The sequence below is a fragment of the Prinia subflava genome, chromosome 1 (genome assembly GCF_021018805.1).
Source record: "Prinia subflava isolate CZ2003 ecotype Zambia chromosome 1, Cam_Psub_1.2, whole genome shotgun sequence".
NCBI classification, from domain to species: Eukaryota; Metazoa; Chordata; class Aves; order Passeriformes; family Cisticolidae; genus Prinia; species Prinia subflava.
In genome coordinates this window covers 3,653,070-3,674,368 of record NC_086247.1, presented here as the reverse complement: position 1 = coordinate 3,674,368, position 21,299 = coordinate 3,653,070, and the positions used below count along the sequence as shown (strand labels likewise).

The 21,299-nt window shown below is 51.5% G+C and overlaps 1 protein-coding gene across 1 annotated transcript in view; it reads right to left on the bottom strand.

The window, feature by feature from the left end:
- Positions 1–1,496: 1,496 nt before the first annotated feature.
- The window catches only part of PTP4A3 (protein tyrosine phosphatase 4A3), a 42,125-nt gene continuing 22,322 nt past the window's right edge, over positions 1,497–21,299 (bottom strand). The window contains exons 2-6 of the mRNA XM_063406485.1: positions 11,488–12,303; positions 10,128–10,220; positions 6,999–7,129; positions 6,591–6,665; positions 1,497–6,137 (exon numbers count right to left, since the gene is read on the bottom strand). Of these exons, the coding sequence (XP_063262555.1) occupies positions 6,020–6,137; positions 6,591–6,665; positions 6,999–7,129; positions 10,128–10,220; positions 11,488–11,592 (522 nt within the window). The 5' untranslated portion in view covers positions 11,593–12,303 and the 3' untranslated portion in view covers positions 1,497–6,019. The remainder of the gene's footprint in view (positions 6,138–6,590; positions 6,666–6,998; positions 7,130–10,127; positions 10,221–11,487; positions 12,304–21,299) is intronic.

Genomic DNA, 21,299 nt, shown 5'->3' with positions numbered 1-21,299 from the left:
GAATGCACTGCAAGATGGGGCTGTGCTGGGCCTTGCAGGTACCAACATCCTCTGCAGATGGTTGAAGGCACTGTGGACCATGGCACCAGTTGGGAAGAGATCAGAGAATCACAGAATACAATTATAGAATAGTTTGAGTTGGAAGGGATCTTACAGATCATCCAGTTCTGCCCCTGGCTCCACCATGGGCAGGGACACCTTCCACCAGACCAGGTTGCTCCAAACCCCATCTGACCTGACCTTGAGCTCTTCCAGGGATGGGACATTCACAGCTTTTCTAGGCTGATCCCTGTGAGTGGCCAACTTAGCCTTTTCCAGAACCCTCCAGTTTAATGAACTTTCATAGTACTCCTCTTAGGGAGGGCAGGGACTCGTGCATGGGGTGGCAGCAACCTAACACGGAGAGCTGGGATCTGGCCTGCAAAGAGGTGCACGTTTTTGGTGACGGAGAGCAAGGAGGAATGCAGCAGGTAGGAGACAGCATGTACAGGCAGGAGCATGGGTGGGTGTTTCTCTAGCACACATGCCGTGTTCAGCAGTCCCCCTGGCCGTCCTGTTTGAGAGGAGAGGCAGCAATTAAGCTGATTGAAGGCCCAGTTGCTTCTTGCTCAAGGAGGAGGCAGTGCTCCTTGCAGCTGCTGTTCAACGCTTGCAGGAGATAAGGATCTGCCATGCTGAGCACTTGGGAAGTGCTGGGGGAATCCAAGGACAGCTCTGGCCATGCCACTCTGCTTCACCTCTATCTTCTTCCCAGCTGGTATCTGGCTTAAAAGCCTTCCTGAGCCTAGAGCAGCACAAAGGGAGTTTCCTCCCCACTCTTCCATGCAACCCCATGTAATTACTTGGGAGCTCACACAATTTTGTGTCAGCTTTCCTTGCTTACCAGCCTGTTTATGCAAGCTCCAGCTCCTCAGCCTCTGGTCTTTGCCTTCCTTGGTCATGGGGAACAGAGTTAAAAACCCAGCTGACTTCAGGTGGGGTGCGTGCAGTGTCTCCTCAGGGTGTATTTTGGGGTGTCCAGTCAAGGTTAGGCCATGTTCTACTGGATGTAAAATCACTGAATGGTTAAGGCTGGAAGAAGATCATAGAGTTCCAAGAGCCTCACCATTTTCCAGGGAAACCTTCCCCTAGATCAGGCTGTTCCAAGCCCCACCTAAGCTGGCCTTAAACATTTCCAGGGGCAGCCACAGCTTCTCTGGGCAACCTGTGGCAGGGCTTTACCACTCTGACAGGCAAGAATTTCTTCTTTGGGCCTAATCTAAACCCACCTTTTGTCAGTTTAAAGCCATTCCCTGTTGTCCTGTCACTCCAAGCCCTTGCAAATGCTCACTCCAGTTCTCTTGTAGCACTGGAAGGTGCTCTAAGGTCTTCCTGAAGCCCCCAATTCTGCATCTGGAAGAAACTCCCCCATCACTTCCACCCTTGGCCAGAGTTTAGCTCTGCCTTTGCCTCCCACATCCTGATAATTCCCATTAGCAGCACCAGGCTCACAGGGATGTACAAAACAGTGAATGCTTTTTATTTCGCTGCTGGAGTGTAACCACTGTAATTTCATAAAACTCAAAAAACCAAAAAAAAAAGTGATTACCGAAGGCATACATTTTTTTGTCCTTTTTACACAAGACGTTAAGTAAACAGACAAGTTTCTTTTTAAAAAGGTTATAAAGTGTCAAGATCCTATACCTCATCTGCATATTCAAAGTGATGCCATCTGATACAAAAAGCATTGGGTACAATAATTTAGCTATGGCTCAGACAAAAAAAAAAACCAAACCAAAAACAAAACAAAAACAAAAACCCCAAACAAAAAACCCAAACAAAACCAGCCCCAACAAAATAAAAGTCTTCTGGGCTTAATCTACACACTACTATGGTCACCCAGGGGGTTAAAAAGGAAAATATGCAGTTCTTTGTTGCACAGAAAGGAACAGCAGGGAAGTGGAGAGTTCATTGGGGGATCATAGTCTGAAGGGAAGAGTGGAACGCCCCCCTCCCCGGGAATGTCTGCAAGAGCTCAGCCCAGAACCCCCCTGTGCCAAGAAACCAGCCACATTTGTCTCCCACCAGACAGAATCCCATCCAAACCCACCCGCCAAGCTGCACCTACCCAGCGTGCTGGCAGCAAATAAGATACAAGACCTTGGAAACTGCATGGAAGTCACGAATCTCCCTGTGCACTTTCCCACTGGGACTAATAAAAACCAAACAAACCCAATGAAAAAAATAAAAAAGGAAACGACTCGTTCTATTGTGGGTAGAGCCAGACTCTGCTTTCTCGGGAAATCTGTTCCTCATAAACATCTGAAGCTCCCAGCCCAAGCACCACAGTGTCAGCCTTACTGCAAGACTCATAATATGAATTTAAAAATGCGAAGTCTTTAAATGCGTGTCATCAGAACTTCCTTAAATGAAGAGCTGGACATTTGTGATGGCCACATTTCCTGCCTTCCCACCATCCCACCCCCTCCACGTGCTCCATCTGACTGGGAAACAAACAACAGAAGGGATATTTGAGGGCATATGTGTGCCATGTGCTACTGGTGAGAGGACACAGCTACAAGTTCGTGCTCAGATTGATTCCCTCACATGAGACTCAGCCATGATTGACTCCTGGCTAAAGGCTACAAGCTCTTGGTTTGATGGTTGGGGCATCTCTGCTTTGCCATCTCTTGGGTCTCCAAAGCTCTTTCACCGATTTGGAGCCTTGTCCCTGCAAATTGTGGTGGCTTTCCACGGAGGGTGAGGGGGTGGATAAGGGTGAGAAATTATAAATCCCAGTTTCTGAAGGAAAGGGCAGGATGAGGTGGCTGCTTTGTAGCCAAGGCCATGGGGGTGTCTGTTCCCTGTGACATCTTCCAGGACTCAATGGAAACAACCAGAGCAGTGACAGCATTGGCAGATACATGAGACTTTTAAGGGTCTCCTTTCAGCATCTTGGCATTTGAGGTGAAACAAGGATCAGTCTACAAGGAGAGAACCCTAGACCAGCCCAAACCATGAGCCCTTGGCTGTTTAGGCCTGGCTCTGGTGCTGTCTTACTGAGCTTCAACCTTCCCTTTTGCCTAACTGTCTCAAGACTTTCAAGCTCTTCTTTGAGATTTCTAACCCAAATCCCCTTTGGAAGACCCCTCAATTTCCCCAGCCTGTTGCTTCTGTAACCCTCTCTAGGCTGAAACATCGAGGAGCTGGTATCTCAGAGGAAGAAGCCCAAGTCCATATAAAAAAAATCCCAAATAATTGGCAGTCCAACCCAGAGAAACTTTAGAATTCAGCCCTTCATGCAGAACAGCAGCTCTTGGCCTGCCGAGGCATCTTTCCCATGGAAGCAGCAAATTTTAGGGTTAAGGGGAAGAAAAAAAAAAAGGAAAAAAGATCTAGGACAATTAAAACACCATGATTTGGTTTGATTTTTTTTTTTTTTTGCAGTGACTCATAAACTGAAGAGGATCAAGATGTCACTCTGCCATCCAGATGCCCTCAGGATTTGGCCACAGGGTTAGGTCAAGGACTACTTTTATACCAGAAGCTCCCTAATTTTAAGGTGACTGGTTTGATGCTACATAAAGCAAAGCCTGTCCCTCTCATGTTCCCCCCAAGCCAACCCCCCAGGCTGAGGCCTGAGTGAAGTCTTGCTCAAGAATGGCCAAAGGAGGCTGAATTCAAATCCCTCTGTCCCCAGCCTGACTCCAACTCCAAGGCATTGGGGCTGAATCCCAGGACCTCTTGCCCTGGGCAATGTTCCAGGTGGTGCTGCCATGAGCATGGGTGAGGAAAACTCATCTTGCCAGGACAGCAACATCTCCAAGCCCATAAAGCAACAATTCCCACAAAGAAGGGCATGGGATCAGGAGGTTTCCTGGCTAGCAGGGATTAGGGCTGTCACCACCACAATGCCAAGCCACCTCCTATGTCCCTGGGGATAAAGCAGCACCTATTTTAGCAGCAGGAGGACAGACCCAAGCAGGAAGGGGATGGTGACCCACCCAGCAGGGTGCTCTAATACAGGGTCAGGCCTTTTTATCAGCCCAATCCACACTATTCCAAATCAACACAGACCCTTTGACCACTGCTGCCTTCTACACGAGCCATGGCAACCAACAGCCTGGGATAGAGCAGAAGAAACTCAAGGGACTGAGGGCTGTCCCACAATGTTGGACAGGCCCAAGATGTGTGGTATGACAACTCTAGGACGTGTGGAGAGTCCTCACCTCACTCAGCACCACAGCTTATCCCAAGGGATGGTTTTCCCTGCCCTGCAGGGGGGTTGGCCCCCATCAGGACGGGTGAAGCGGTGCTGGAAACAGCTCCAAACACCTCTGCTGCCCGCCCATGTGGTGGTACAAAGCAGTCCCCAACCTTCTGCAGGTACTGAAGGTACCTGGTCCAACCAGCCTTCCTCATCACCTGTCCCAAGGGATGAACACTCTGAAGAGGATGTCTCTGGATATCTACATTTTGGAAGGCACACAAACCTTTGGAGAGACCCAACAAAGGACACTGAGGGCATCTCAAGCTGGTCGGCCTAATGCCCCAAGAGGTGGATGATCAGCCCTCCTTGTCCCAACAACTGTGATCCTCTGCAGCTGAGGGGTGAGCAGCAGTGAGCCCAAAGGACACCTGGAGCATCCCCTGGGCCACATGCATGTCCTGGTGACAGTGGATGACACCAGCTGTGACACAGTGCTGGGGATCAGTCTGGGGGACCATGGGGTCACCTCCTGGGCTGTACTGGGCAGTGATGGGAGAAAGAAAGGCCCGAGGATGTGTGGAAGACAAACAGGGTATTTTTTAAAGTTTTTTTTTTCCTTTAATTAGCAAATGTCTTTTTATCCTCATTAAAAGAAAAAACCACATCCCCACACCCCCTACGTGCCCACTGCTCCAAGCGTTCAAAGGCAGAAAGTTGAGAGATGTTTTATGTCCCAGCTCAGGGGCAGCTCTGAGCCCACCCCACCTGGGTCTGTGCCAGGTGCCTCGGTGCAGATATGGAAAAGGCAGGTACAAAATTAGGTGATGTGCTCTTGCCAGGAACCCCCAAAATCCCCTAGGAAAGCTGCAGCCCAGCCCCTCAGCCAGCAAATACAGTGGTGGTGCAGGACACGGATGTGGCCTTGAGAGGCACATTGTGTCCCCAGGGCACTGCAGCCACAATTGGGGTTTGTGCCACTGCTCAGGGATGGGGACACGACAGCAGAGAGCTCACCACCCTGGGCACTGAAACTGGAAGCTGTAAGTAAGAGCACCCCACCCTTTGTGGGAATCAGTGCTGATGCAGCATCTCAGCAAAGCTGAGTTCCTCAAAGCCCTGCCGTGGTCCCTGAGGTTCCCAGCAGCTCTGCCTTCACTGGAGCAAGTCCCCATCTGCAGCATCCTGGCTGGCACTGAGGCAACAGGGAGGTGGTGACGTGACAGAGGGGCCAGGAGAAAAGGAATGGCACTGGGGGTCTTAGCTCAGCCCTTCCCCTGGTCACAAGGGTCACTGAGCTAAGAGCCCTTGTCACCTCTCTCACCTCTCCCTGCAATCAGCACCTTCCCTCCCGAGGCCACTGTGCCATCCCCACCTCCATCCTTGCTGCTGCAGCCCTTGTTTATGGAGAAGAGGTGGGGAAAGGTTTTTTGGAGGTGCTCTAGCCCTTCTGCACCCCATCCCTTCTCAGCTGGCACAGGCTTGCCTGCATCACCCCAAACCAAGCACCCTTTGCCCACCCCTCTCAGTGCAATGGGAGGGGAAAGGGAGGAGGAGGATGGTGATGAAGAACAATCACACGAGCTCATTGCCTGCTAACACCAAGAGTCAAAGGGCAGTGCTGCCTTCCCTCCTCGGGGCTGCAGCTGGAGACAGCAGCCTTTTTTCGGGATCCAGCAAGACGAGTGTGCTGTGAGTGCTGGAACACACTGGAGATGCTCCATGTCCCCAGCCCAGCCCTGGCAGAGGGGTGGCATGTGGGGAGGTGAGGGGGTGGGATGTGTGCGAGTGCCCGGGGGTCTGTGCACGGATTTTGGCAAGAGGTCATTGAGGTTACATGATGCAGCATTTGTTCTTGTGGTTATGAGGGTCCTTAAATCGGAGTCTCTGCTTTGGTCGGTATTTTTCCAAGTACGTCAGCTGCTTGCTGTTGATGGCTCCTCTGCGCTTCCTGTGGGGACAGAGGAATGCCACAACAGTCACAGGTGTGGCACGAGATGCCCCCCATGCCAAACCACCCCTGTCATTGTGCTGAGCCCCCCAGCCTGGAGCAGGAAGGGATTTTGGAGGCTGAAGCCAGGTGCACCCTCCAGGGATGGAGACAGGCTCTGACCCCAGCAGCTTTCCTCGCTCATCCACCCTTTGAGTACCATGACATGGAGAGCTGGGAGTGGGGCAGAGGTGGGGTGACTGCCAAAAGCCCCTCAGGGATGCTGCCAGCTGCTGCCCCAGTCTCCTGCAAAGGCACACAGTGCTCCATGCCAATGCCTTGTTTTCCCACTCCCAAAGGAGAGAAAAGCAACCCTGGGACAACCAAAAAAGCCAAACCCTGGGACATGCCAGATCTCTCCATTCCTTCGGAGAGGGACTTTCTGCCCCACCACCACAACACTGCTCCACTTACTGTCGGATGAACTGGATGGCATCTTCATACTTCATCCCACTCTCGATCAAGGCCAGCGCGACAAGGACGGGAGCGCTGAAAGACAAAAGCAGTGGCTGTCATCCCCAGTCACACAGCCCGAAGGCTGGTATCCATCATTTAAAGTTCAAGGAGAAGCTCAGGTAGCAGATCCCCCCCATCAACACCTATTCCCACTAAGGTTTCACAAAACTCTGCTAAAAAAGGGACTGGGACAAAAAAGGAGGAGCACTGGCATGGTTGTCCCTCTCCTGCCTTTGTGGGGAGGTGGCAGCGGGGACAAAACCCTGCTCAAAGAGGGGCTGGGGAAGGGAAGGAGGAGAGCTGGCATGGTTTTTCCTCTCCTGCAGTCATGAGGGGTGGCAGCTGGAGTGCTGAGCCAGGACTCACCGCCCCAGGCCGGCCACGCAGTGCACGGCCACGCAGCAACCGGGGTCCTCGCAGAACTTGGTCTTCAGCAAGTTGAGCCAATCTTCCACAATCTTGCTGGGAGGAGGTGCTCCATCATCGAATGGCCAATCCTGCAAGGTTGGGAAGAGAGAAGGGCTGTCAAGTCTCTGGGGAAAACCTTTCAGGGGTTGTTTTTTACTCGGGGTGATGGCGTTTGGGGTCTCAGCTGCAGGGAGGTAAAAGAGTGCCAGAACTAGGCTCACAGTATAGCTCTGTGGAGATACAGGTGGCTTTGTGGCATCATCTGGCATACAGGAATTCCCTGGCTGCTAATTCCAGCACTTGGGGGTACATTGTAAGGGATTTGAGCAAAAGTGCCTTGAAGATGGCGGAAATCTCAGGACTTGATGTGGTGCTGAAATTCAGCTTCCTGCAACGCCATGGAGGGGAAGACCAAAAGAATGGTTTGGGGACCCACTAACACAGCCCTAGAGAAAGTCAAAGGGAAGGACATCACTCCAAATGGGGCCATTTAAATACCATCCTTCAGGAAAAGCTATTAAGGGACAAAGGAAAACAAAATCCCATCTTCTTCTGAGCTTCATCCTCAAGTTGCAGGGGTTCAAAATTGGAGCACGGTGAGGAAGTTGTCAAATGGGTTCTGCATTTGATACCCCTCAGCCCTGGGCTCAGTTATGAGGGGTAAGTGGAACAAAATGGGGATTTCTTTCCCTAAAAAGATTTGTCAGGAGGAGCATGGCCACTGGCTATGCAGCACTGGAAGAGAGAGACAAGAAGGGCAGCATCACTTGCAGAGGATGTGGCTTGGTGAGCCCTGAAGGGTGGGGGGCACCAGGCCCTAATCCTAGATTTTGAGGAGTGAGTCACTAAGCTGCTGTGCTGGAGTCATCCTTGGTGTGAGATGGCAAAGTAAGCTGCTTCACTTCAGTGTTTGAACAGGTGGTGTGATTTCTGTTGGGATTTGATAGCAAAGGAGCAGGCTGGACTTCAGGGTATTTGTAGGGCTTGAGTCAGCTCCCCCTGGCCAGCTGGGCCATCTCCTCTGCAAGGCCCTGTCCTCCCTGCAGCCATGAGTGCAGGTCAGGGGCTCACACCAGGGATCAAAAGCACACCACAGAATCATCCTGGGATGGAAGGCACCTTCAAATATCACCTAGTCCAACCCTCTGCCATGGCAGGGACACCTTCCACTATCCCAGGCTGCAGCAACCTGGCCATGAACACTTCCAGAGATGGGGCAGCCACAGCTTCTCTGGGCAACCTGTGCCAGGGTCTCACCACTCTCATGATAAAAACCTTCTTCCTTATGTCTCGTATAAATCTGCTCTCTGTCAGTTTAACAGCATTCCCCTTTGTTCTATCATGACGTGCCTGTGTAAATAGTCCAGCTCTCATGCAGACCCTTTAGGGACTGGAAGAGGCTTTAGGGTCTCCCTAAAAGCTTCTATTCTCCTATATATGGTCTATATATAGAACCACAGAATTGTTTAGGTTGGAAAAGCCCTCTAAGGTCATCAAGTCCAACTGTTAACCCAGCACTGCCAAGGCCACCACTAAACTGTGTCTCTAAGTGCCACATCTACAGCTCTTTTAAACCCCTCCAGGGACAGTGACTCTATCACTTCCCTGAGCAGGCTGGTTCAATGTCTGACAACCCTTTGAGTACATAAATTTTTCCTAATATTCAATCTAAAACTCCCCTGGGGCAACTGGAGGTCATTCCCTCATGTCCTGTCACTTGTTACCTGTGAGAAGAGACCAACCCCCACCTGTCTACAACCTCCTTTTAGTTGCAAACAGGGTAAGATCTTCCCCAGGCCTCCTCCAGGCTAAAAACCCTCAGCTGCTCCTCACCAGACTTGTGCACCACGATGTATTTATACATAGATATATTTATAAATAGATATATCAGGATACAGACAAAAAAATATACCAAATTGAGTATACCAAATAAAAATATATACCACGATACATATATCGCAAAAATATATAGAGATTTGATATAATTACAGAGATACTTCTGTATCTGCAGAGATAAATCTATCTACAGAAAACCAGGTTATAAATATCTCTTGATTTCCCTTATACAGTCTCTATATGATTATAGAAACTTTGATACAGAAGCTATTTAGTTTCTATACAGTGTCTTGTATACTTTCTCTTAACTCTCTATATAAAACACATCCTAGATATGTATCTTTACATATAAGAGATGTAAAGAGGTATGTATATCCTAGATATAGAAACTCAGACTGGAGGCTCCAGTTAGAAATGGGGTAAAATACAGAATTTGGGGTGTAAGTCAGCAGATATGATCTCCAACATATGGACTCCATATATGTAGGATACAGCAATCTCTCCAAGATACATCCTGTAGAGACACAGATTGCATCTATATCTAGAGACATCTGCATCTGGAGGATCTGTATCTAGAGAGCCACGGGATTATCCACCTATAGTCCTGAGGATCTAAGACAGAGCCTCATCTCTCTTACACTATACAGACAGAGCTGTATAAAGAGGTCCTACACACAGAGGACCACCCCAGGAGACACAAGGCACTTCCAAACCCTTCCCTAAATAATGAGCAGAGCCTCACTTCCCAGCTGGAGCTGAACTCCCTGGCAGGGCTATCATGCCTGACATCATCTCCAATTACTTATCAGCCAAGATACAGCCCAGGCAGCTGCCTGCTCTGCCTTTCCCAGCTTGCTGCCTGCTCCCTTTCATCTCCCCCAGCTGCACCAGCCGGCTGCTGGAAGAGCAAAAAACCCTCACACCACCCCCCAGGATAAGATAACACCGGGGGTAATGGGAACCACGCGCATCTTCCACGTGGGATCAGGCGCTCTCATCCCTGGATGTTTCAGAGCCTGAGCAACAGGCAGGGAAAGCAGCTGCCGACTCAGCCGGGTGAGTCACAGTTTCGGCTGCGTGGGCAGAACTTCTCTTTTTAAAGCACCAGCCTCAGCTCGGCTCAGCTGGGCTTCCAACGCTGCTCCTGCCTCGCCGTGATGCTGTGTTGGGCTGTTTAACAGCCTCAGGGGATGAGATGTTTAGGGCGGTGTTGGGGCAGCCCTCAGGGTGCCCATCCTGCTGCCCACTTACCATGACGGTGATGCCGTCCTTCTCCAGGGGGGTCTTGTCATAGGTCACTTCACACACTCGCACGACCGTGGTGGCACCGTATTTCTTCAGGTCCTGGGGGGGGGAAGAGAAGGAGGGGTCTGAAAAGACCCTGCCAGATGCACCCCAGTTAACTCAAACATATCCAAGCCCTGCTATGACCACGTGGAGCAGTATGGACCCTAAAACAGTGCTGTGCCCCTTCTCTGAACCCTTGACCTGTGGTCCATCCAGCCTGGCAGGCACAAAGAAACATGAAATCCCAAGACACCAATTGGGATTTTTATCCAGCATCTTCATGACTCCTCAGAGTCACAAATACCAATGGGGCCATTTATTTTTAAGCCCTGACAGCCACATTGGCAGGCGTTTTACACCCCAGGCAAAGAAGCATCCCTGAATGGGTGCAAGTCCTCTGAAGGAGAAATTGTTTGTGCCTGGGGAGGTCACACTCCTGATGCAGAAATGCATGGAGGCAGCTGGGGGGGAGTCATAGCATGCCCCACCAGCCGAGCTCAGCATCTCACAGATGGCTCAGGGGCTCCTTCTCCACCTCGCTGCCGTATCCCATCATCACTCCAACACGCTGCAGGCTCAGGCGTGGGATTTGGGATGCTTCCAGCATGGCTCATTGCCCGGCGAGAGGATTGCCCCCGGACTATGTGCCCGGTGCGCCGGCCTCGGCGGGCACCATGAGATCATCCCTGCCAATGATCCACCTCCTTTGTTCCCCATGTGCTCACCAGACCGTGGTGAGCCCCACAGGCTCAGCAGCTTGGCCAAAAGTCTAAGAGACTGGAGGAAAGGAGAATTTTTCTCCCTTCCCACTGGTGTGGTCCCCATTGCCTTGTGCACAGCTTGCAGAGTATGGGGTGGCTGTCCCCAAATCACAGCCACCTTCCTCAGCACTCACACAGCTGCTGGCTCTTCAACACCAAGCCCTCCAGCACTACCCAACACACTCTGGGCATTGGAAATACACTGGGACATTTGGGATGAGAAGCTGTTATTGAGGTGCTGGGAGGAACAGGGCAGGTTGTGTGTACCCATGTGCATCGCTCCAAATCCCTGTGACATGACGTGCTGGGGGATCTGGCAGGGGATGCAATGGGAATGGGGAAACTCTGCTCCATCTCTACTGTGCCCAAACATCACACTTAGAGTCCTGAAAAACAGTCCTGAAAAAATCCCATCCCAAAAAGTTGGCAATGATTGGACCCACTGCCCCAGGATGCCACTAGTGGTATCAAAGAGGATGTACTGTCCTCCCATTGACATCAGCATTTAGCCCTAAAAGCTGCAACTGGACCCTGGTCCCCAGCTTCCAGTCTCCCCCCCTTACCTCCAAGAAGGTGTTGAGCGTGGCATTAGTGGGGTTGTGGGTGATGAGGAACCTCATGTTTTTGTAGCAGACCTCCACGGGCGCAGGGCGGTTCATCCGGGCCATGGTGGGGACAGTGGGAAGGTGAGGTGGTACTGATAATGGTGGGGGAAAAACCCAAGAAAAGTGTGGTGTGGAGGGGCCGAAAAAACCACCAAACAAAAACCCAACAACCCCTCTGCGCTTCAAAAATAAAAATACAACAGGATCGAGAACTCAAAATACAGACGTTGTGCAAATAATCCCAACTCCTGGGAGCGTGCCTGCTTCCTTGACACACCACAAGCCCCCCAGGGGGAAAAAAAAAAGCCAGATGGGGGGGGAAAAAAATAATATTAACGATAATAATAATAATAATAATTAAAAAAGAAAAAAATCCCTTTGCTGTAGTGTTGGCGTCCTCCGCGTGTGTGCGACGGCGAGCGGCCGCCGCCTCCGGTGCCGCGCGCTCCCGGGCGCTCTAGAAAGGCCTCTGCATGTGGGGGGTGGTGGTGGCGGGAGGGTGGCCCCCGTCACGTTACCCCATCGGGGTATGTGGAGTACTTGGGGGCGGCACGGGGGGCCGGGAGCCTACGGGGCGGCGTCGGCGGCGTCCGGCAGCGGCGCCTCGCTGGGGCGATCCATGCACGGGAGCCTTGAATGGTTGAGTCGGAGGGTCGGGGTGCTGGGCGAGACGAGGAGAGGCGGCCGGGGGCTGCTTCACAGGGCGGGCTGCTGCGGGCTGCGGGGCTCACAGCTGCTGCTCAGCACCTCCATAAATCCCAGCGGAGAGCGAGGCTGCGGGGGAGAAAGGGAAACGCGGTGGTGAGAGTGTCCTCCTCCCTAGCGAAGCTCCTGCCTGGTGTGGGTGCCCCTGAAGGCACCATCACTTTCTACGTCCCGTACATCCCTGAGCATCCTCATCTTCACAGGAGACCACAGATTAGAAAGCGAGGTGGTATGTAAAGCTAAAGCTGGAATATCATCTGGAGAGCTGAAATGGCACTGGAAAGCCAGAGCAGGTAACTCACATTTCACCCGCAGAACGGAAAAGCACATGGCAGAGAAAACCTTGCTCCCATATGCCACCCAACATCTGCACCTGCTGGTGCTGAAGCACCCAATCCATGCCAGCTGACCCCACTGACACCCATCCAGACCCTCCAGACCTCACCTTTGTGTTCCCAAAAAGCACGTTGGATATCTCCACCCCAAATGCACACTGTGCCCGAAACCAGCTGCCGCTGCTGCTAATCGGCCACATGCTCCTGGCGCTGGACTCATGTCCACCAAATGCACCTCTAATGCTCTTAGGAGAATTAAGCCGCCTGCAAATGAGCTATCTTGGGAGGGGGGGCGAGGAGGGGGTTGCGTGTGTGTGGTTTTGCCAGGGTTAGTGATGGATGTGTCTCCCTGCCTGCTCATCCGCATTCCCACACCGCCGGCACATCGCTCCCGGTAACGGAGCCCGGCCCCTCAACCCGAGGCATCTTTGCTTTCAAGGATGGCAGTGGGAAGAATTAAAGAGAGAATCAATCCCCACTGTGGCAATACCCAAATCCATGAGATGATGGGCCCAGCGGGGAGGCAAGGGCTCTGCCAGCCCCACTCAGAGCTGAAGGAAACACAGCCAGAGCGTCCCCAGGTTGTTCCCTACTGGACTCTTGTTTTGAAGCTGGTCCTTCCCCCAGGTCAGTGGCTGCTTAGGGCCGTGTAGCCAGAGCCTCAAAATAGACCATAAGCACATAAGTAACCCGAGCCAGGCCAGCAGACACCTCCTTGCCTCTCCTCACAACAGCCAGAAACTTTCCCCTCTGGATTGCTTCACCCTTATGCAATGAGACAAGGTGGGAGCAGGGAGATGAGCTGAGCCCTGGCCAGCTCATCACAGCACCCGGCTCAGTCCAAGCCTGAGCATCATTTACAACGTGTTTAACAGCTCCTCCAGTGGTACCCAGGAATGAAAAAGTTAAATAGCAACAGGAAAAAAGCCAGGTGAGGTTTTTTTCCCCTGCAACCAGGGGAAGCAGAGCTGCTCTGCTGAATGTGCCCAGTTTGGCTGCTAAAATCATGGACTCTTCCCAACAACCATGTGCCATCACACCTGACTAATTTTTTTCCCATAAAAAATGGGATAATGCTATCCCAGAGCCCTGCAAGGATGTTCTGCAAAGTTCAAACCCTGCCTGGGCTGCAGGGCATGTGTGGGGCATTCAGGGGGGAAGACTTTCCAGTTTCCATTGAGAAACCAGATTTTAGCAGCTGATGGAGGCTGGGAGCTTGGCTGAGGCATGAGAGAGGTGGGAGCTGCCTCCCTGCAGCATTTTAGGTGTGATTCAGAGCAGCTCAGCCCACAGATGATGCTGAACCCCCCTGGGTAGCTGAACCTCCCCACCTGGACCACAGCAGCTGGAGTTTTTGCTCAAAGCTTGTAATGATCCTGCAGGATGGGCTGGGAAACCTGCTCTCCCCACAGTGTTCACCATGCATTTTCAGTGATGATCCCACCCATCACTTTGTTTGCAGGGTTTGCTTCTCCCCAAGATGATCTCACCATGGCTGGGTAAGAACCAATTTGGTATTTCTGGAGGGTAATTTTGGGCTGGTTTTGGCTATGTGGCTCCTACATGTCCAGCTGCCAATCTGCTGGCCAGCACAACCACAAAAAGAGCCAGCAACCCAGTGAGGGAACATTTCCTGAGGGGATTGATTGCCTGCTGGCAATCCCCTCACCAAGGTTCACCTTTTTCATTTTAAGGAAAAGAGAGCTTAAAACCCTGCAAAGGGATGGAAGGTGGGAGAGATGGGCAGCCACAGTTGCCTGCTCAAAGAGAAGAGCTGATGCAAAGTAGGAATTGTCCCAAACCATCACCTTCAAAGCCCAGTTTCTCTGAAACAAAGGACTTGAGGATCGTTTGCTTTTACTTTTCATGCCTTTGCTCTTCAGGTTTCCAGTGTGTTTAATGCCATCTGTCCTAATGATTTGATCAGATCCCAACGATCGATCTGATTTGATGCACCAGAGGTGCACAAGGGAAAGCATAAAAAAACAACTTTTCCCCCTCCAACCAACCTCATAGCTTGTTTGAACTGTCTGCCAGGGACATTAATACAAACTGTGCCCATGTTTACCCATGTCCTGGATTAAATCCCACCCGCTGAGCAACCCCGTGGGACTGGGAGCTGCTGCCAGCACCAATGCCTGCGCTGCCCCTGCCATCATCCCAGCTCATGCTGCATTGGCGCTCCGGATCCCGGACAGTTTTTTATTGCCTTGGGTGTGCTCTCTGCCAGTAACGGAGGCTCAGTGGGAACTGCCTGCCTATGAGAACACCAAGTGCTCCTTTCCCACAAGGTCTCCTCTCCAGTGGAAGCGTTTCAAGTATTTTGGCAATCGCAAGTCCCAGCAATTCAGCCCCGAAGCCTGTAAATCCCTAATGGATATTCAATCACAAATCATCCCCGGCGTTTCAGGCTGCGATGCTGATCTCCATATTAAGCATGGCAGAACAATGTGGAAAAGAGAATTTCAGCTAATATTAATAACCTGCCAAGTGGAATATAAATCCTTCTGATCTGAGCGCTCCGGGGGATCTAGAGGAAGCATGTGAGGACACAGTGAACAAGCCCTGGATGAGGATTCTCACCAAGGCAGTGCTGGCCTGTCACGCTCAAATCCATCTTGGGGAGGCCCAATGAAGAAGATGCAGCCAGGTGGGGGCTGGTCTCTTCTTCCACGTAACAAAGTGACAGGACAAGATGAAACAGCCCCATGTTGTTCCAGGGAAGGTTTAGATTTGGTATAAAGAAAAACTTCTTCACTAAAGGGGTGCTCAGACATTGGAGCAGGCTGCCCAGGGAAGTGGTAGAATTAGTATCCCTAGGAGTGTTCAAAAGAGGCACGGATGTGGCACATGGTTTAGTGGTGGACCCGGCAGTGCTAGGTTAACAGTTGATCTCAGAGATCTTTTCCAGCTTTAATGATTCTGTGATTTTCTTTTAACCATGTCTGTGGAAATTTCTGCTTACACAAGAATTCTGCAGCCAAGAGCCCACTGAGGATCCAGTAGGAACATCAGTGGTGGCAAGAGAGCAGTGAAGGATGCTGCTCTGGAGGATGGGGACCACTGAGCCATCATCTCCTCATCTTACAGCCCCAAAGCTGAGGGGATCACAGGGCTCTCCGAAATATTCCTTTGCAGGGTGGCAAGACCATTACAAATAATTACATTACCACCAGTCCCAGATGTCCAGGGACTGAGTCTGCAACAGAGGGATGAGGCTGATCTTCCTCACAGCAACTTGATGGAAAATAAAGGTCAGATCTTCACCCAGAGAATGGAAGAGCTTGGCTGAAGCAGCGAGCAGATGCCTGACCCGATGGCTGTGCTGCTGGTACCCAGCTAGCGGGACAGGGATGGTGGAGTCAAGTTTTCCTAAACACAGCACATCCCCAAGAGAAGGAAAAGGAAGCCTTGCAGAGCCAAAGTGTCGCTCCACATGGGCTTTAGCAGCGGGACTCGGAACAAAGGCTCTTACTCACCCAAACAATGTGTATCTCACCCGTATATAAATATAGCGATCTCGGAGTGAGCACATCTCCTGTTCAAAGTTCATCTTCAGAGAAACCCAACAAAACACCCAGCTGTGTCACACTTTCTTGACCTCTCTCCTGCTTTCAGCTCACATTGCAAGACACCGACCAGCCCTTTCCCCTTAAAGCTGATTAGGTTCTGCTCTCCCTGCTCCCAACAAGCACTTCCATCATCCTGAAAACTGAATCCTAGTTTCTCAGTATTTGTCACCAGTTGTCATCGTGCAGAAGTTTCTGCACACATTCATTGCCACTGACACGAGTGACCATGGAGAGCAGGTCTGTGAGGCAGCAGCTGCACATGAGATCTGTACCAGCAGTACCACCCTGTCACCACTGTCACCAGCATGAGCAGCACCATCAGCATCACCACCACTGCCACCAGTGTCAGCACTGCCACCACCATCACTGCAACCAGAATCAGCAGCACCACTGTCACGACAACCACCACAATGACCACTGCCATGAGCACCACCACTGCCACCAGTGTCACCACTGCCACCACCATCACTGCAACCAGAATCAGCAGCACCACCACTGCCACCACAATGACCACTGCCATAATCACCACCACTGCCACCAGTGTCACCATTGCTACCAGTAGGAGAAGCACCACTGCCATCACTACTACTGCCACCAGCATGAGCAGATCCACTGTCATCACCACATCACCACTGCCACCAACACCACCACTGCCGCCAACATGAGCAGCACCAGCAGCACCACTCCAACCAGTGTCACTGCTGCCACCACTACAAGCAACATTACCACTGCCACCACTGGGTTCCACCAGCACGGGCAGCACCATCAGTGCCACCACTGCCACCAGCACCACCACTGCCACCAGCTCGAGCAGCATCACCACTGCTGCCATCGCCATCACTGCCAGGGAGGGCAGGTCCCAGGACACAGGAGAGCCACAGCGCTGTCCCCAGCCTGTGACTGCAGCTGGGACATGGCCAACGAGCTGAGACTTCCTCCAGTTGCATCCTCACGGAAGGAAACAGGAAAGGCCCGGGAGGAGAGCGACGGAAACAAAACACCCGGCAGGAGCCGGCATCTGTGGGGAGAGGTGTAAGCAACCACTGGCACATCCTGCTCCAGGTGCAGAGCTGGACAGAGCAGATGGGATGTCCTAGAAAAGCCATGCTGGGTACTGTGGTGACTGTGGGGTACTTGCTGCCAGGAGCAAAGCAGTGCCCAGCACTATCTGCCAGGAAGGCAGTGTGGGGTTTTCCTCCAAGAGATTTTTTTAGGTTCTTTCTCTTGCTTCATGTGATGTTTTCTTAGCAAAACACGACAAGGAGGAATAAAAATGCACAGGTGTGGAGGGAGAGCGATGGGGGGCTCTTGGCAGCCCATGAAAACACCTGCAAGATAAACCATGTCATGCATCTTCCCCCACATCCTTTTTAGTGTGCAGTAAATACTGGCTAACATGAAATGTCACGAAAGAGAGCTGTGCAGCCCTTGATTTTACAGCTCCTGTTGGACTTAAGGAGTTTGGTAGCATTTAGAGAGCAGGGAAAGATGCCAGCATGATGTTGGCGTGGACATTTGCAAGCAGGAGGCACTCAGGACACCAGGAAAGAGGGAGGAATGGGGAAGCTGAGGCACTGAGCCAGCCAGCCAGATAAAAAGAAGAGCAATCTTCCCAGCACTGTACAAGCTAGGAATGCACCGGAGGCACTGGTAACATGATCAACTCTCTCTTATCTTGTATTTGCACCTTTTGTCTTTGAAAAGAGGCTGAGGCACAGTGTGGAAAGTGTCTACAAAGGTCCTTTGGGAGTTGTTTTTCCCTCTCACCCAGATTCACAACCCCTGGGCACAGACTCTGTGCCCACATTGAGACTCCTGAGATGCCACCAGAGCTCATGGGGCAATGCCCTGGAGGAAACATGATGCTTCAAACATCCCTTCAACAGCCCTTTAACTGGAATTTCAGCTTTCCCCTTCATATGCAGCCCCCCAAGCAACAAGAATTTGAGATCTACCTGGACAGCTTTTTAACCTAATTCCTTCTTGCACCAGAAGAAATGCAGCCATCAGAGGATCATAAAAACCATAAAAAGGCACTAAACCTTCCACACTGTGGGGAAAAGGAACCCCTCCAGCTGAACACAGTCCCCCATCCATCCTTCCCACCGTGTCCCCAGCAGTGGACGACTCACAGGCAGTCAATGGTGGCCCTGCTCACAGCGAGATCCTGGTGTTATGATCAGGGATATCAGGGATATCCCTTCCCCCAGCAGCCACGAGGAGCTTGCAGCTGTGGTGCCGATGTCAGAGGCTTTTCCTGGCTTGAATTTGAAGGGAAAGGAGGAAAAAAAAGAAAAAGAGGGGGGAGGAAGAGAGGCCAACTCCACTGGGAAAAGTAATAACAGGCTTGGGGCTGGCTACCTCCCAAATCTGCAGAGGGTGTGCCCTAGAGGGTTTTTTTGGGGGAGGGGTGAAAGGCTCGGTTGTCTGGGGACAGATGGTCCCCACGCTCCGGAGCCCGATGCGCAGGGAAGTCAGGCACTCCAAATTCTGGGGGCCAGCTCCCCACATCCTTCAGGGGTTTCTTTTGGCCAGAAGAACCAGGAAAAAAAAAAAAAAGCAATTCTGTGTGTGATTGGGCATTTCCAGGCTTCAAGCCTTGTCCAACAGTATATTTGGAAAGAAAAGAATCCCAAAGCAGCACCCTCACCCCAAAACACACACAGGGGGCAAACTGACCCCAGTGGTCCCCCTCAACAAGTGCCACTGACATTTGTCTCTCCCAGCCTGAAACTGTGGTGCAGCTGAACATCTGCCCAGCTTTTTTCTTGTGGTTTCTCACAGTATTCTGAGAGAATTTAATACTTATAGCAGGTGGCAAAGTTTGGGGGTGGGGGTGCAGAATGATGCAGTTTTTGAGAAACAGCAGCACACTCCTGGGAAGGGCAGGGAGGAGCTGCCATGACCTTGCTTTTGAGGTACAGTTTGAGCCTGAGCCTGCGTCCCACCAGACCTGAACTTTGCTATTTGCCATGTCCCTCCTCGGTGGGGGGATTCTGATGGGAAGCTGTCCCTACATGACCTGGTCTTACCTCGTCAGGCCACCAGCAGCCCTGACCCAAGGCCACCAGAGCCGTGTCTGCGTCACTGGCGCCTCTTGCACAACCCCCAGCCCAGGCTGGCTGCGGTGGCTTTGATGGAAGTTTGCTGATGATGAAGGGGGCTCCAGGGCACTCAAACCTACCCAAAGGGTGGATTTTGACCTGCAGACAATGTTGAAATAGCGCTCTGTGACATGCTGGGGAAGCAACACAGGACAGAACATGCTCTGCCTGTGATGTGTCCCATGGAAAGATCTTTGGTGACATCAAGCTATGGTCAGGATTGTCCAGAGAAGCCAAGCTCTGGAGAAAGGCAGCTCTTCCAAGTCAGTGGCACAAGGTTTAGATGGTGTTTGTGGGTCTCTGAGCTTCCTCCACCATCCAGACCCTGTGCTGCCTGGGGTTGTCCTCCCAAACCATCTCGCTCTTGCTCTGCACTACTTGGTTTACACATTTCACCCCATGGAGACAGAGTCACACAGGCTGCTGGGAGGTGGCAGCACCACCAGCCCTCTCCTTTGTGGTGGGCACCAAAGCACTTCTGAAGGCAGCCACCAAGCTCATGGGGACAGTGCTGCATGGAAGCCCCTGGGTTGTCTCCTCCTCATCCTCCCCAGCCATGGCCATTGTCACTTTAACAGCAGAAACTGCCCCTTGAAATAGCCCTTCCAGGGATGTTCCTTTTCCAGCAGGATGGGATGCAGAGATGCTGCATGTAGGTGAGAAATGTCCCCTCAGGACTATCAACAATACAGAGATCCTGGGGGAAACACAGTTGAGTGTCAGCCAGGCTAATTAAAGGCCATGGAGGAAGTGAAGGGAGATGGGAAAATAGGCTGCTCCTAGGTAGGATGTGGCAAGGTCTGGCAGTGTTATCAAGATCCCCCAGCATGTCACACTCCCGGCTCCTCCCATTAAGCCCAGGTCCTGCAGAGAGTTTTTTCCCCTAAATTCCTCTTCCAGAAAACTCCTTAACTCCAGCAAAAAGCCACAGCAGAGCTCTGTGGTTGCCATAGGACAAGTGCTCTGCAAAAGCAACATGTCGACAAAGCTCTAGGGACAAAGGTGGGTACTTCCAAGCTGCCAGTTTTGGATGCATGGCTACAGCATGGCCTGATCCTGCACCCTCTCTTACCCTCCTGGACCCAGCCATCCTCAGCAACAGGGACAAAATCCTCTGGTCCTGCTGCCCTTGCGCAAAACCCCAGAGCTGTGCCAAGAGCTGTCCCCCACCCATGGGAGCTCGCAGAGCAAATGAAGGTGGTTTTCTTTCAAATAAAAGATCAAAGGGCATGAAATGCTAAAAAGTCACAGCTGTTCTTGCTGGAGGGACATCAATGTCTCCACTCCCTCTGCAGAACCTGTCTGATGTGTAAAGCACTGCCTGATGTCCTCAGCCCGATCTGCACCTGGTCCGCATGGGAGACGGGAGACTAAACTGGAAGGAGGAGGAGGGAGGATCAAGCATCACTTTGGAGGAATCACCTTAATCCAAGGTGATTAAGGCAGTGCAGAGCTCAGATTGCTCAGTGCCTGCAAATCAGAATCATAGAATTGTAGAATCATTCAGGTTGGAAAGGATCTCCAAGCTCACCAAGTCCATCCTTTAACCAGCCATCCTGTCCACCAAAACACATTCCCGAGTACCATGCCTACCTATTTTTGAACACTTTATTTCCACCACTTCCCTGAGTAGCCCATTCCAATGCTGAGTTGCTCCTTCAGTGAAGAACATCTTCCTGACATGAACCTGCTCTGGTGCAACTTGAGGCCTTTTCCCAACTACAGAACTTCTGAAACTCAAAGCCCCTTGGAAACACACCTTGCAGCTGGGCTCAGATGGGCATAAAAAGGTGAGGATGTGGCTGTGGCTCTTTCTCCAGCTCAGGAATTGGTGGCCAGGGAGACCTCATTGCAGGCTTTCAATGTATTAAAGAGAGGTTGAAATAAAAAGACTGAAAAAGACTTTTACACAGGCCTGTAGTGACAGTATAAAATGTAACAGCTTTAAATTGAAAGATGGCACATTCATATTGAACATACGAAGGAAATTTGTTATGATGGGAATGGTGACACACTGAAACAGGTTGTCCCCAAAAGCTGTGGCTGCCCCATCC